This window comes from Cavia porcellus, unplaced genomic scaffold (assembly GCF_034190915.1).
Source record: "Cavia porcellus strain 051 isolate PalLab524CR breed Dunkin Hartley unplaced genomic scaffold, mCavPor4.1 scaffold_1, whole genome shotgun sequence".
NCBI lineage: Eukaryota > Metazoa > Chordata > Mammalia > Rodentia > Caviidae > Cavia > Cavia porcellus.
This window is the reverse complement of record NW_026947484.1, coordinates 192,561,685-192,578,005: the sequence shown is the minus strand read 5'-3', so window position 1 is coordinate 192,578,005 and position 16,321 is coordinate 192,561,685. Positions and strand designations below refer to the sequence as shown.

Genomic DNA, 16,321 nt, shown 5'->3' with positions numbered 1-16,321 from the left:
GCCCCTTCCGGCCGGAAGCACCCGACCGGTCGTCCCGGAAGGGGCTCTGTGGGCGGGGCCCCGGAAGGAAGTCCCGCCCCTGCTGCGCCAGCGACGTCTGGGACGCTGCAGTGTACCTGGCTCGGTAGTGGAGGCCCTTGCAGGTGAGGGCCTGGGGACTTCGAGACAGATTTCGACTGTGCCAGGTGACAGGGGGCCGTGTTCTTGGGCTGGGGTCGTGGACATTTCAGGGAAGAAGGGTGGAGGCCAGCCTGGGAACTCCGGGGGTAGGGGAACTAACCTGGCGCAGAGGGGAGCGGAGTCTGGGATCTGAGCAGTTTGCAGCCCTGCGTCCCCCTCATCCGCCTGCCAACCTCACAACTCTGGGTCTTCTTTCCGTCACCTAGATGCTACCCCTGGCTGCCGCCTCCCAGGTCGCCCGAAACTTTACAAAGAAAAGCCCTACCTCACGTCCTGGCCCTAGTGACACCCCTTGGTGCCCGCCTGAGATAGTCCCCTCCTGCCATGATGCTGACCTCTGATCCGTGTTTTCTAGATCTGATTCCGGAGCTGCCATGATTGAAGTGGTAGCGGAGCTGAGCCGGGGTCCGGTGTTTCTGGCGGGGGAGGCGCTGGAGTGTGTGGTGACTGTCACCAACCCTTTACTCCCTACGGCTACTTCTGCATCTAGGTGGGATTGCTGATGCCTAAGGTGGTGGCCCTTAGGGAGGGAGCGTGGTATCTCTGGTGCTGACCGGGAGCTGAGGTTGTCATCATTATGCTGTCATTGTAGGAAAGGTTTATTTTAACAGAAGATGTGCGTGACAAAGCTCTCTTCCTCCTTGTCCCTCCCCCCACCCCTATTCCCTTTTGTATCCACTGTGTATTCCTCTTTATTTAATGGTTTCTCTTTGAGGGTTCTAGGTTTCCTGATCCCTAGGACAGCCACCTAAATTGTTTTGTTTCATCACACAACGTGGTAGGGGGTTTGAGAAAGCATGTGTGAGGTCAGGAAGTGTCCTCTGATGTTTCCTTTTCCTTTCCCTACAGTGAGGCCCTGGCCTGGGCCAGTGCCCAGATACACTGCCAGTTTCATGCGAGTGAGAGTCGGGTAGTACTGCCTCCCCCTGACGCCAGTCAACCAGATGTCCAGCCTGACAGCCAGACTGTCTTTCTGCCTCACCGAGGTTAGAGATAGAGTGCTTGCCTTGAGAAGGGTTGTGGTGGGGTCACTGTCACCTAAAGGTGAAATTAAGTTTTTTTAATCTGTCATAGTCTCCATCACATGAGGGATAGAGGTGGGAAGTAACTATAGTTTTGAGAGTTTATGACTGTTCCAATGTCTCAACAAGAAAAGGGGAATTTGCGGTTCTTTACTGCCTGTTAGTATACTAGCCTTGTCCAGTGTTGGCTAATGGAGTCACTAAATTGTAATCTTTTTTTAGGTGAAAGGGGTCAGTGTATCCTTTCTACCCCACCAAAGATTCTATTTTGTGACCTGCGGCTAGACCCTGGGGAATCAAAATCATGTGAGTGACCCCCCCCCCATTACCTTCCTTCTAAGTCTCCTGGCAGAGGATACCTCTGGCTGCCTCTGGCTGCCCTGACTGCTGCTTCCCAACCAGACTCCTACAGTGAAGTGCTGCCCATAGAGGGACCACCCTCCTTTCGGGGTCAGTCTGTCAAGTATGTCTACAAACTGACCATTGGCTGCCAGCGCGTCAACTCGCCCATCACTTTACTCAGGGTCCCTTTGCGGGTTCTTGTGCTGACTGGTAAGTAAGGGCTCCTGAAGGGAAGGGCGGAAGTAGAACCTTGCCAACACAGAAATAGTCTACGAGGGCTTGCAAGAAGAGCTGCAGGAACCCTTCCTGGTCTTGGGGAAGTTGCTAGGGAATTGGGGTGGGACGGAGGCTTCTGGAGACTGAGCTGAGATCTAGATCTCAGCCACAGCTCCCCGTACCTTCAGCCTTCTTAGGTTGGAATCTAAAACCTAACCTTTGTTCTCTTTTCTGTTTCCTGTCAATGTTGCCTCTCTATTCGTTCTCTCTAGGCCTTCAAGACGTCCGGTTTCCCCAGGATGAGGCTGTAGCCCCATCCAGTCCATTCTTAGAGGAGGATGAAGGCGGAAAGAAGGATTCATGGCTAGCTGAGCTGGCTGGGGAGCGTCTCATGGCTGCCACGTCCTGTCGCAGCCTCCGTAAGAATCATTGCAGAATTGATTCCCCTTCCCTTCTCTCAAAATATACCTAAGAGACAGTTTCCTAGCCTGCATGGTTTGATGGATCCATTGATATCTCACCCCCAGATTACAAAGGAAAGCCCACCTTTTGACCTTTGGGAACTGGTCCTATACACTATGCTGTGGACTGCAGGCTTAAGGCGTCTTATCCCCTCCAGATCTGTACAATATCAGTGATGGCCGAGGGAAAGTTGGGACATTTGGCATCTTCAAATCTGTGTACAGACTCGGCGAGGATGTGGTGGGGACCTTAAACTTAGGAGAAGGAACTGTAGCTTGTTTGCAGGTGAGAAGAAAAGGGCTTCTGGGGTCCAGAGCATGCAGGGCTGGGGTGGGAGGAGGGATGGTATGGAGAAGTGGATGGTGGGCTCACCCAGGGTCCCTTTGGTAAAATAGCTTGAAGTTAGAGTACTCTCACGTACAGTTCTACTTCCAAAAGCCTGCTAGCTGTATGCTGTCTTTTCGCTCCCAGTTTTCAGTAAGCTTACAGACTGAGGAGTGTGTACAGCCTGAGTACCAGCGGCGCCGTGGGGCAGGGGGTGCCCCCTCCGTGTCTCATGTGACTCATGCCCGGCACCAGGAGTCCTGCCTACATACAACCAGAACCAGCTTCTCTCTCCCCATCCCTCTCAGCTCCACCCCAGGCTTCTGCACTGCCATTGGTGAGATCTTGATCATTATTGGAGAAGGGACTGTGGGGAGATAAAATTCTGTGTTTAGGAAGAGTATCACTGGTTCTGATTCCTGCTGTACTTCTCCCTGTGCCCACATCTGTTCTCTGACCCTAACCCTTCTTCAGACCGTCCACCTTTTCTCCCATTTCTTGGATACCCTAACCCCACCATCTCTTACCAGTTCTGTAGAACTCTTTTCACTTTGTGACTCTGTGATACACTAATATCTAGTTCCTTAGTATGTTTACTTCACGCTGTCTAATTTTGATTATCCCCCCACCAGCCCTGGGTTATTAGGTGGTTAACACTGCTATCCTGAACTCTGGTTAACAGAAGATTTCTTTAAAAAAAAAAAAAAAAAAAAAGTCCTTAATCATAGTCCCTGCCCTGGGACTGTCTGTCCTCTTCCTAAACAGGTTTCTTACTTACTAACCACTTGCTGTCACTGGCTTTTACCCTTGCTATTCTAATGCCTCAGCCTATATCTTTTTCCTCCATAGTGTCCTTGAAGTGGCGATTACATTTTGAATTTGTAACATCCAGAGAACCAGGATTGGTACTGCTGCCCCCTATGGAACAGCCTGAACCTGCCACCTGGACAGGTCCCGAGCAGGTGCCTGTAGATACCTTCAGCTGGGACCTCCCCATCAAGGTGCTGCCTACAAGCCCCACCCTGGCCTCATATGCTGCCCCAGGCCCTAGCACCAGCAGCATAACCATCTGACACACTGGCCTACTTGCCCATGCTGGCACTGGATTCTTCAGGACACTAAGAATTCTGCACTTGGACTGTGATAGGGCCCTCTTTTTCCACCTGGGGCCCAATGGCAGATGAGAAGCAGGCTTTCAGCTGTAGCATTAATTTATTTATTCAGAGTAAATTGGCAGCTGCTAGTGGTTTCTCTGGAAGTGGCCGCAGCAGTGAGCAGTCAGCAGATGGGTGGTCAGGTGAGTCTAGCTGGAGTGGGGAGCAGGAGCCCCAGGAACAGGGGTGTTAGCTGAGCCCCACTCTAGGTCCGGCCCTCTGCTTTTGCAGGGCAGCCGAGGATCAGATTTTTGCACCAAGGAAAATTGGCAGGTTCCTGCCTCCCGACGAACCTCACACTCAGCAGGGAAGTCAATGGGGTGCTGAGACCTGGGGAATCAGGGATGGGGAAAGCATCAGCACAGAGAACCATCACTTCTGTGGACCCCTATTTCCTCTCCCAGCTGGCTTCTCCTATCCTCCTTTAGTGTCCCCTGGTCCTCCAAGGCTCTTTGCTACTATGTAGACTTGTTGTATAGGAGGAGTTTGTCTCTTCTAGAGCCACCTCAGCCTCCGTCACCTTGTGACTTCACAGCTTCTCTCACTCTCGTGGCTGTCTGCAGGTCTGGCTAGTCTCCTGCTGCTCTCCTGTTCATTCTTATCTTCCAGCAGTTTAGTCACTCTCCAGTCACCCCTCAGTAACTTACCCCAGAGGCATTCCCTCCTGCCATTTCTGGTTACTCACGTGTCACAGCAGCCCACACCGACAGGATGCAGACAGGTGCAGTGGAAGCAGTCTTCACGGAGCCAGGACTCACCCAGGGTGAAATACTTGCCTTCATAGTGACAGGGAGCTGGAGAACAGTGAGAAGCATCAGTGGGTTGGGAGTGGTGGCAGACAAGTCTCTTCTGGCCCAGGTGGTAGGAGATGCTGGTACATACTATCCCTGTATTTAGTCTCTCCCAGTTCACAGCTGGAGAAAATCTGGGTATTCTGACACAGGGTCACCTCCGAGCCCTCGCTGCCCCCTGTTCTGTCCCCCAGTTCCCTTGGCTTTACAGCCTTTCCTAAGCCCTCTTTCCACTTTACCTTGAGCTTGGAAGTAACATTTGGTGTGGACTCCTGGGCATTGCAGGAGTAGAGACAACACCAAACAGATGACCCCCCAGCCTCCTAGGGTACCCTTGGCCTCTGTAGCCCAGAGCATCCTTAGCCCCATTCCTGTGGTGCAGCCCTCTCAGACCCTTCTTAGCTTCTGCTCAGGCTACTCTGATCTTCTCTCTTCGGTTTTTCTCTGCTTTGCCCCTTGGGTTTGTTTCTCTCCCTGCCCTCTTGCACAGGCTGAGGATGTTTATAAAGTGAGGACCCTGGCCCCCTGCTGAGTTGAGCTGGAAAGGCTATAACTCTGTTTCCTGAGGTGAAGGCGTGAAAACAAGAGGTCCAGGTTTAACAAGCGGTCCAGGTTTAACAAGCTGTGAGAGCTGATTCATGCCCCCAGCACAGCTTTAGGGAGGGTGGTGGCCATGGAGGGGGCACTGAACTGGGCACATCCCCAGCAAGGAGGTGGGAGGATGTAGGCCCCAGGTGGTCACCAGATCTCTTCCCCCACCTGGAGAGAAAGCCTTCTGCCATCTTCCTTCCCCCCACTACCACCACAAGTGTTGTGTTGGGATCCCTGCCTTGACTTGAGGGAGGCACTTCCTGGGGATGGCTGATCCTGTGCCCCAGCCAAACTAGAGCTGCGGTAGGGTACAGTAGCCAGTGGTTCCGGGAGAGAGCATGCACCTGGAGTGCAGTGTTACCCTAGGATCCTGGCAGGGTTTGCCTCTTGGATCTGAGAAGCAGGATGGGGAGGGCTTTCTCTCTCTCTCGCTCTTTTTTTTTTTTTTCTGTTATCCCGGAAATCAATTATCCATTGTTTTGTCACTTTCAGACATTAAATGGATATCAGATTATCCTAGGCTTGGGATGTTTCTGTTCTTTCAAAGAGGAACATTGCCTTGAAGCCCCCAAAGAGTATCAATCACCAGTTTCACAGGAATCAGTCATGAGTTTCCTCATGATGGGATTTAGAAATTATCCTCCTTTGAGCTTCCTGCAGGTTTTGCAGTACCTACGATAGTGATGGAGAGCAGAGGGTAGAGTCAGGCTCCTGGGGTTCTGTCTGACTCTACTTCCTAGCTGTGTGACCTCGGGGAAGTTACTTCCTTTTTCAGCCTATTTCCTTATCTATAAGTTGGGAACAAAAATGCCAACTTAGAGTTGTTTTGAGGTACTGCTCTGAGTGCCATCTGTGTGGCACACAGGCCCCTCAGATGATAGCTACAAAGAGGGTGTTTCTTTGGACGATACCAAGCAGTTTTGTATACACAGCTGAGGGTTTCTACTGGGGACTTCTGGCTGACTTTGTCTCTTTTGTGCTCACCTCCCTGATAAACCCACCACCTTCTTCAGAAACAGGTGCCCTCAGGAGCATTTTATTTTTGGTCCTTACATTCTTGAACTCTGGATTTGGTTTGAGAAATGACGTTGCTGATTGTCTCATCTTTTTTTTGTCTTTGTTTGTTTTTTGAGACAAGGTCTCACTAGCTATTCCAGGCTGGCCTTGAACTTGCAGTGATTCTCCTGCCTCAGCCTCTGGTTCTGGGATTATAAGCATGCGCCACTATGCCTGTCTTCTTATCTTTTTTACAGCCACTTTTAGGACTGCTCCTTTTTCTCATTAGAATTCCGACCCTTTTCTTCCCATCCCCACTCACATGAATTCCCAACTTCTTTGTCTCTGTCTCTGTCTCTGTCTCTGTCTCTGTCTCTGTCTCTCTTCTATCTCTCTCTTTCTCTCTCTCTCTCTGTCTTTAAATAGTACTGGGATTTGAACACAGCAGTCACACCTATACCCTTTTTATTTTAATCAGGTATTTTTTATTTTTTAGTTTTTTCACCCTTTTTATTTTGAGACAGTCTCACTAAGTTGTCCGAGCAGGGCTCAAACTAGTAGTTCTCCTGCGTCAGCCTCTGAGAGTGCTGGGATTACAGCCATGCACCATCATGCCTGCTCAGTTCTTCCATTTGAGCCCTCTAATGTTGGCCATAATTTTGGTGCTACAGGCCCTAACCAATTGGATTTATTTCACTTTTCTGCACCTCAGAGGGCCATGTTCCAGCTATTCCCTTCTCACCTCCAGGAAGAATCACTTTGGCATTTAATCTCTTTTTTTCCTTAAGTTCCTACTCATTTACTGCAAGACTCACTTGGTCACCTGGTCTATCAGATGCAACTACTTCTGAAAGACTTCTGCTAAAGTCGCCTCTTCCTTCAGAATTGACTGTCCTTCCTTCAGAATTGACAGACTTTTTCAGTGTCCTCTTCTAAGATAGCCTTCCCTTTCCCAGGAGTGTCAAGAGCAAAAGGAAACTACATTTGTATCAGGGTGGGGTGAGGCAGGCTGGTGTTGGGAGGCACTACATTGGACTGCTCAGTTGGCTGGAGCAGGAGGATTAGAAGGCCTGTATAGCACAGAGAGATGGGGAAGACTGGTCAGTGGTCAGTAGCTGGGGAGCTGCCTTTGGGCAGGGCCAGAGGTGGGGGCTGGGGAATGCCTTCTGCAATTCCAGGATGGACCCCAATAGGAAGCAGGAGAGAATGGAGGCATTGGTGATACCAGGTGAGGGGGAGCCCTTTGGGTATTGGTACCTGTGGGGTAAGGCAGGAGAAGTGAAGGTTAGCCACCTGCCAGGGTGATGATGACTTGGGCATTGGGCGGGGGTGCTTCAGGAAAGGCAGAAGCTGAAACGGGCAAGGATTCCACTCATCCTTGGGGGTTGAGGATTTGAGCTCCTAACGGAGCGTGTGTATATGGGCTGTCGGTGCTTGGGCTTAGGCCAGGAGTCCCGGGGGAGCGGCTGTTTGGGACTCTGGTGGCAGGGTGGGAGGAGTGGTTGGTGCGCGCGGCTCCGGGACAAGGAAAACATCCGCCGGAGGCCCTGCTGGGCTGTGCTCCAGCAGCAGCGGGCAGGTGTGCGGGGAAAGGAAGTGAGCCAATTCCGGTCCCCTAGGCTGGTGGCTGCCCTCCCCCTCCGGTGAGTCACCTTGACCCTTGCCCGCACTGGGAGGTAGAGAGCAGCCACCTGAGGGGGTCCCAGGAAACGAATTATGGGAGAGGGGTCACTGAGGGGCCTTTGCCTTGGTGTGCCAAAAGCACGCTGAAGAGTGTCGTTGAATGCAGGCGGGTTGGGGGAAAAGCCACTGGGAGAATCTCCAGGGCAGGAGGATGGAGTAAAGGGAAAGGGGTCTGTGGACATGAGGTGGGAGGAGGCCCAGAAAGGAAAGTAGGGTGCTGTTGGCAGAGTAACAGGAAGGAATGAGGCCAGGTTGGGCTTTGGAGAACAGGAGAGAGTCCATCAGGTAGGCAATTGGCCATTTGCATCATGAGGTTTGTCCAGAGGTCTGGGGACAACAAGGGTAGGTTTTAGGGAGCAGTGGGAGTCGGCTGTTTGGGTACAGCTGTGGTTAGGGCATTGGAGGTTTTCAGGGTGTGGATAAAGGACTCTCATTTGGTCTTGAAGGTAGCATGGAGCAGTGGTATGTGGCTTAAAAGCCAGGAATCGCAGCACACTGAGGCCAGAGGATGCAAAGCACAGCAGAGGGAACGACTTAGGGAGACCCTGTCACCAAATCTACAAAGGGCCCGGGAGCGACAGCGAGTAGGATGGGGGGTCTGGGGATACAGCTCAGCAGTAGAGCTCTCCTGGGTTGAATCCCCAGTACTCCCCACCCAGCAGGGTTATTAATGGAGTATTCCTGTCCACTAGCTTTTGCCCCCATTCCCCACCCCCAAAAACACTGATGTGCTCATTTTTATGGTCATTTAAAACTGCATGGTTCCAGCCATCATGATTTAAGTAATTTTGTCAGATTTTAAAGAGCTAAGTGGAAATAAAATTTGAAAAGTCAAAAATCTCATTCAGCATTTGATTTAAAACCTTGCAGCTTCTTGAAACTAGTCTTGTTGTGTTGAAATTCTACTTTTACGCCAGTTTTTTCTTACTGAGTGGACTATTTTTTTTTTTCCCTCAATTTTTTTTTTTTGTCTTTTTCCTTTTTATCGGTACCAGGGATCAAACTCACGACTGCCTGTTTGCAAGGCAGGCGCTTATGCCGCTGAGCTAAATCTCCAGCCCCCAACTGGACTCTATTCTTGCAGGGCCTCAGTTCCTGCCTGTCAGTAGTATACCCCTTCTGCTTTTCCTCTGTGTCTTCTCTGTCTCTCCCTCTCTTCCTCTCTATTCATTCATTCATTCATTCATTCATTTTTGTGATTTTGAGACAGGATGTCGCTATGACTGTAGCCCAGGTTGCACTGGCCTGGAACTCACGGTGATCCTTTGGATTCACAGCCTCCTGTGCTGGACAGTGGGCTCACATCACTGTTTCTGGCTACTCATCTAACCTTAGCTTCCCCTTGCATAGCTTTTAACCTGCTCCATGTTTCCTGAACCATGTAAAACTTTTCTCTCTCACTTTTTTTTGGTACCGGGGATCAAACTCACACTTTGTGCTTGCCAGGGCAGGCACTTGTGCTGCTGAGCTAAATCCCTGGCCATGTCACTGAGAGGGGGGTCACTGGGTTCCAACGTACAAAGACAATAAGGTTAATTATTTCCTTCTATGAGGATGTGTAGCTATAAAGTGTCTTTACCTTATAGCTGATAAAGAGAAAGTTATAGCTGTTGAATTCATGATAGTGTTTCTGCGCATTGCACTTTATTTGCCTGATTTCTGGAATAGTACTTGATACCTCAGAGAGGAACACTGATGTCATGATCCTTATAATTTGTGTTATCCTGGGCCAAAGGCAGTTTTTTTTTTTTTTACACTTTTTTTTTCTTTTTTCTTTTTACCAGTACCGGGGATCAAACTCACAACTGCCTGCTTGCAAGGTGCTTATGCTGCTGAGCTAAATCCCCAGCCCCACCAAAGGCAGTTTTAAAGATTAAAACCCTGAAACTTTGAGGTTTTGTTTCCAAATAAGCAAGTTTGGGTCAGTTAATGAGTAAAAGCTTCCCTTCACGGGCTGTGTGGATTTCCCTTGCCCCAGCTCCGCCTTGTTCCCAGTCCCTTTGCCTGCCTGTATTCTGCTGGGCATCTTCAGGGGAAAACTTCACATCCACTTCCTCTACTACAAATTTTCTGCCTCCCTTCATCTCTGCACTTGCTTTGCCAACATACACTAGTACTTCTTCACTGCGTTTTTAAACCCACAGTCCTTTCTGTGTGTTTTCCATCTTTAACTCTCTCTTGTTGGCATTCTCTTTTTCTTCTTTGATGAGACCATCGGTTTTTGAAAGGCTAGGCTTCAGTTTATTCTGTACGGTCCACTTCTGTTTCCTTCCTCTTGTATTGCCTTCTTTCGTATTCTAGACTGTTTCCATTATATTTGGTTTCATCAAAGCTTTGACCTTTTTCTTGTGTTTAAAATCCTTCCTACCGGGCCACTTCCTCCAGGGGCCCGGTATTTGGCTCAGTGGCATAAGCACCTGTCTGGCAAATGCTGGGTCGTGAGTTTGATCCCCAGTACCAAAAAACCCTAATGTATAAAATTCTTCTAGGGCTGGGGATTTGGTTCAGGCATAAGTGCCTACCTGGAAAGTGTGTGGTCGTGAGTATTCAAAACATAAATAAATAAAATAAAATTCTTCCTCTACATTTGGTAAAAGGTGCTATGTGTCCCTTACTTTTCCTATTTTTTTTTTTTTTTGGCTTTTTCTTTTTTATTGGTACCAGGGATTGAACTCACGACTGCTTGCTTGCAAGGCAGGCACTTATGCCGCTGAGCTAAATCTCCAGCCCCCACTTTTCCTATTTTAAAATGTTCTCAATTTCACATCTTTGGTATCTTCCAATATTCTGCATCTAGAAACATGAGAGGGCTATCATTGTAAAGTCTATAGAGGGACAGTTTAAGCTGGTATAATTGTACAGTAAATGTTACTCTCCTGGCCAGATTCCTAAATGCTTACAGAAGAACGATGTTGTCACACATTTGATCATGAATGTTGTACATACAGACAATAGGACTAATCATACATGTTTACATGTACATTCATCTTCAGTCTAGACTACACCCCAGGCCTTTTAAATTTTTGTATTTTGAGACATGTTTTTTCTAGGTCACTAAATTTCCCAGGCTGGGCTTAAACCTATGAATCTTTTGCCTCAGCTTCCCAAAGTGCTACATTTACAGGTGGACACCACCAGGACTGGCATGGCAGCTCTTTAAAGATTTGAAGATTGTTTTTTGTTAGCTGTTTTTCTAGGCTTTCTCTTTACTCCAACACTGTTCAGGAGAGCTTTCGGCAATGATGGAGATGTTTTCTGAGCTGTCCAGTTGGTAATCAATGTACAAATGTGGCTTTTTAGGACTTAGAATTTGGCTAGTGAGATTGAGGAACTGAATTTTAAGTTTTAAATTAGCCAAATGAGATGAGCAGCTGCTGTGTTAGTGCAGCCCTAAACTTTGTCTGGGGATTAGTACCCTGTCGTAGGACCTCTGCCACTTAAGACTTGCCATGTCTCCATCTGTCTTCCCCAAGAGAAGAGTTCTTAGGGAGGCAGGTGTTCTCTTTCCCTCCCCTTCCATTATTCGGGTTCAGTAAAACCAGTGGTAGTTTTGTGGACCCTCTTTCCCACTAGTGATTTCTCACTTTCTAGAAGCCCTTTTCTCCTCCTTCTCCTCCTTCGTCTTTCTTCATCTTCTCTTTCTCTTTCTCCACCTTCTTTTCTTCCTCCTCCTCTTCCTCCTCTACCTCCTCTTCCTCCTCTACCTCCTCTTCCTCCTCCTTTGTCTTTTTCTTCATCTCCGTCTTTGTTTTCTTTTTTTTTCTCTTCCTCCTCCATCTTTTTCTTTGTCTCCATCTCCTTTTTCTTCTCTTACTCCTCTTTCATCATCATGTTTTTTTTTTTTCTGGTACCTGGGATCGAATCATGAATGCCTGCTTGCAGGGCAGGTGCTTATGCTGCTGAGCTAAATCCCCAGTCTCTTCATCATCATCTTTTTCTTCCTCTTCCTCTTCCTCCTCCGCCTCTTCTTTGTCTTTGTCTTCTTTTTGGAAGGCCCCTTGTTTATTGGAGATTATTTAGGCATTCCTTTGTAAAAGAAACTCCAATTTCTTCTTTTTTATTCTAGATCTGTTCCTGGACCCTGGGCACATCCTAAAGCTACTTCTATAATAGTTCCTTTGTGTATTTTTCTTGGTTTTTGTTTTTGCTTTTTATGTTACTTTAATAAGTTGATCATCTTTTATTAGTCTGCTAGGCATATACATCCCACACCCACTGGCAGAATAACATTTATTTCCCACTGTTCTTGCCCAGTTGTCTCATCCTCCTTTGATTTTTTTTTTTGTTCACCATTGTTATCCATACTTTGTTCCCTTTATTGCCTGATGTTCTCATATCCCTCTTTATCCATCTCTTTAATGAAATTTTATTGTTTAAAATAGTTTCGTGTGTGTGTGTGTGTGTGTGTGTGTGTGTGTGTGTGTGTGTGTGGTGGTGGTGGTGGTCGTGGTGGTATATCTCTGTGATCCCAGCACTCTGGAAGACTAAGGTAGGAGGATTCCAATTTCAAGCCCAGTCTGGGCAACTTGGTGTCTTAGTGAGACCCTGTCTCAAAATTTAAAAAATTTTTTAAAAAAGAGCTGGGATATGCCTCAGTGCAAAAGTCCTGCGCTTAAAACCTAGTGCCACACACGCATGTGCACACGCACACACAAAGCTTCTGGGCTATCAAAATTTTTCTAGGAGCTCTCACGCAAGTCTGTGTGTACTGTGACCTAAAATTATACATGTATGATTTAGTGTGGATTGGGGCTATTGAATTAGTGGGGCTGAATATCCTGTCACATACAGTTTGTCAGCCTTGGCATTATTAATATTTTAGGCCATATAATCCTTTGTTGTGGGAGGCTGTCTTGTATGTTGTAGGATGTTGTATATATCAATTGTACTCTTGTAGTTGTGACAACCAAAAACATCTCTAGACCTAGCCAAATGTTTCTGGTGGCCAAAATCTCCCCCACTCCAATGTTGAGAATTTCTGTGCTAGAATATCCATTTTCTGAAATTGATTAGATGGTTATACTTTTTCTCCCCAACTGCTGTTTTATTTCTTTAAACTAATCTTTAAATGTGTTGTCTTTGACTTACTCACTAGGAGATAGCCTCTTAAATTCGTAGGTTCCTGAGCTCATCCTAGACAAACTGAATGAGAAACCCTGGGGATGGAACCCAGAGGTCTTATTTTTATATGACAATCAGATAATTCATATGCCCAAGGCCTGACCCTTCTATGGCATAACTGCTGCATTACCCACGTTTTTTTCCTGCAAGTCTTCCTGGTGCTCCAGCTCTGCTTCCGCGCTTGGTGCCTTGATGCCAACACAAATAAGAAGGCCTCATGTTACCAGGACAACAGGAACACAGGAAAGTGTAAAGGCTCAGCGCTCTGACAGGCATCACAGACTGTGTGGCTTTACTGGCTTCATTCTTCTTAGGGACTCAATCATACTGCTTATTACTCACACCCCAAATTACCCAGAATGGAAGATGGCAGATCCATAGCATGGAGCCTGATTTCACAGACCTGGTAGCAGCATATGGGATCGATAGGATCAGGAATGGTGCATGAAGCTCCATCCTAACACTGGTATTCCATGTCACCTTGCTGATCATCGAATTTTGTAATGGTGAGAATCACATTTCTTTGGGAGCTGCTTCCTTTTATTTATATTATTGGTAGCTATTTCACTGGACCTTGAGTCTTGGATGTTTTTGCATTCACTTCTAGTTGTCTTCATAATTTGCTTTAGGCCAAAATGAATGGGGTTTTGTTCGTTTGTTTTTTAGTTTTTTGAGATATGATGTTTCTGTGTAGCCCAGGATACAGTATGAGGCCTCAAGTTCATAAGAGTTTTTCTGGCCTCAGCCTTCAAAGAGTACTGGGATTATAAGCATGCACCACCACGTCCTGCTCAAGCCCCAGAATGTTCTATCTACCTCTGATACAGTGGGAACAGCTAATGTTCAGCAGAAAACAATAATTGACAAACAAATTGGATTCTATTTACATTTCATTATCAAAGTCATTTGTTGAAGGGAAACATTTGATGTAACTAAGCCCCTTTAAGAGGATGGATAAATGAGCTGGGGGTAACCCTAACTTCGTTGGCTGCCGTTACACTTTAGAGTTTTATTCCTTTAGATTCTCAGTTCAGTGTTAGCCACTTATTTAGTTTCCTTGCTCTCTCTCTCCTGGTCTGTATTTGTTGTTGCCATTTTATTTTTCTTAAACCATTGTCATCACCATGAGATTTCTCTGTTCTCTGTTACCTTCAGGAACTTCTCAGTCTGACACTGTTAACATTCTTTAGGGTCCTCCCTGTTCAGGTGAATAGGAGTCCAAGTTCAGCCCAGTACATGTATTGAATGGACTACATAATGGTGAAATTAACTGAGATCTTCCCTGCCCCTGAACTCCTGGACTCCACTTTTGCCAGGATTTCACATGTACAGTTTTAATGAGCCATGAGGAAAAAAGAAAAAAATTAGAGTTGGTAAAAAGGAAGTTGTATAATATGTATAGTATAATCCTATTATGATAAACTTGCATTTTTTTTAGTTTTGGGCATTCTTTTGGGCAAGATTCTTTTGTTAACTCTAGAACCTGTGTATTTGTAACTGAGCCCCAATTTCACCTCTTTTTGTAATCATTTGCCACAATAATTTAGTACATTGTACTAATAATGTTGAGGGTCCATTTAACTTGAAGGGTCTGATGAACACGTAGTTTTTTTTGTTTTGCTTTTTGGTATCATGGATTGAACTCATGACCACATGCTTGCCAGGCGGGCACTTACACCACTGAGCCAAATCCCCAGCCCTGAACATGCAGTTTTAAAAACAAGGATAAGATCCTATGAGTAAAATCTTAGGTCTTATGGTAATGGTTTTACCTGATAAGAATAAACTCCCACACTGTTTTATGAAGTACCTGTATGACTTCACTGGCATTGTGTGAAGAGTGCTGGCAGCTCTGCATCCTCACGGCACTTAGCCTTTTATTTGTGTCTAAAATCATTCTAATAAGTACATGGTAGTATCTCATTGTGCATACCTAATTTTTAATGACATTGAGTATTTTTTCATGTGATTATTTGCCACCAGTGTTTCATCCTTGGTGATGTCTGTTCAAATCATTTCCCATTTAAAAAAAAGTAGGCTAGGCCTTGTGGTGCATGCCTGTAATACCAGTCACTTGGGAGGCTGAGGCAGGAGGATTGTGAGCTTGAAGCCAACCTGAACAACATAAAGAAAACCTGTCTCAATTTAACTGTAGTCAGGCAAGGTGGCACATGCCTGTAATTCCAGCATCCTGGGGAACCGAGGCAGGGAAGTCACAAGTTTGAGACCCTATCTCAAAAAAATAAATAAATAAAAATAAAAAAGTAGCTGGACCTGGTGGTGTGCACTTATAATCCCAGCAGTCAGAAAGCTGAGACAGGATTGCTGAGTTCAAGGCCAGCATGGGCTACGTAAGTGAGCTCAAGACCAGCCTGAACTACATAGTGAGACCCTGTCTCAAAAAAATAAAAATAAATAAAAATAAAATGATGAGATATGGTTCAGAGTGAAACCCCTGGGTTTAATCCTTAGTAGCAAAGGAAAAAAAATAGAATTTTAAAATTCTCATCATTGGGTTTTAAAGGTTATTTATTCTAGATACAAGTTGATTGTGTTATTTATTCTAGATACAAGTTATGAATTTAAAATTCCTCCCATTTGGTCCCCCCGCCCTTTATGGTATCTGTTGAAAAGAAGCTGTTTAAAAGTCCTGGTGAACTTTCATTTGGCCAGTTACTGCATTTACTCAGTTTCTGCCTCAAACAAAGTACTGTACTATCAACCTGAGAGTTTTAAACACAGCTTTGCTGACTTTCTTCTACTTATGTGTGATTTTTATTTGGGTTCGCCTTGTGTGCAGAGGGAAGAAGTTTACTGCCATTGGTGGCATCTCTTCCTCAATTCTCCAAGCAGTCTTTTCCTTAGGTGTTGTACTGTGAAATTCTAATCACTGCTATTATGTAATATCAAAATACCTTACATGTATAGTAACAGCAGGGCCTGTGCCCACACCCAGTGAACCGAGGTAACTTTTTATGGAAGTCATGTGTGATGTGGTAGGTGATGCCATGATCCTGGGTGAACTCACCAAGGAAGTAAAGAAGTGACATGGAGCAATCTGAGGTTAAGAGTGGGGAACAGCTGATAGTTCAGAGCAAAGAAGGCTCTTCCTGGTGACAGATCGATTGGACACTGGGATGGAAGACATCTGAGCTGTTGTAGAAGCCACGGTAAGAGTTTTAGAGAGGAAATGACAGCAGTGTCACATGAGGTGTTACTGAAGTCATCTGAGGCGTCATCTGTAAAGTAGCAGCTCCTCTAGGTTCTTCCTTGTCCGGGTCATTTGTAAAATGTATACTGGACTGCTCACTTCTGTTCACCCAGGGTGTGTTGAGCTGAATACAGACTGTAGTGGGGTTGTAGGAAAGAACCACGGAGTCGTGCTTTATGGCTGTTTTTTTTTTCCCTCTCTCTCCCTCTCTCCTTGTGTTGGTGCTGG

The 16,321-nt window shown here is 46.4% G+C and overlaps 2 protein-coding genes across 4 annotated transcripts; one reads left to right on the top strand and one right to left on the bottom strand.

The window, feature by feature from the left end:
• Positions 1-19: 19 nt before the first annotated feature.
• Positions 20-8,599, top strand: Rgp1 (RGP1 homolog, RAB6A GEF complex partner 1). 3 transcript variants are annotated; one of them, XM_063225669.1, is made up of 9 exons: positions 20-143; positions 536-670; positions 1,030-1,166; positions 1,425-1,508; positions 1,605-1,754; positions 2,033-2,179; positions 2,380-2,507; positions 2,694-2,883; positions 3,396-8,599. In XM_063225669.1, exons 2-9 carry the CDS (start codon positions 555-557, stop codon positions 3,617-3,619), a joined length of 1,176 nt encoding a protein of 391 aa, XP_063081739.1. In that variant the 5' UTR covers positions 20-143; positions 536-554; the 3' UTR covers positions 3,620-8,599. The 3 variants fall into 3 exon arrangements, with proteins under 3 accessions (XP_063081739.1, XP_063081733.1, XP_063081743.1); XM_063225663.1 differs by having other exon boundaries at positions 68-185; XM_063225673.1 differs by lacking the exon at positions 1,605-1,754 and having other exon boundaries at positions 68-185.
• On the bottom strand, positions 3,747-4,860 carry Msmp (microseminoprotein, prostate associated). The gene is made up of 3 exons (XM_003470861.5): positions 4,731-4,860; positions 4,386-4,494; positions 3,747-4,030 (listed from the first exon to the last, which is right to left on the bottom strand). The coding sequence occupies exons 1-3, from the start codon at positions 4,858-4,860 to the stop codon at positions 3,850-3,852; spliced, it is 420 nt and encodes a 139-aa protein (XP_003470909.1). The 3' UTR covers positions 3,747-3,849.
• Positions 8,600-16,321: the final 7,722 nt, after the last annotated feature.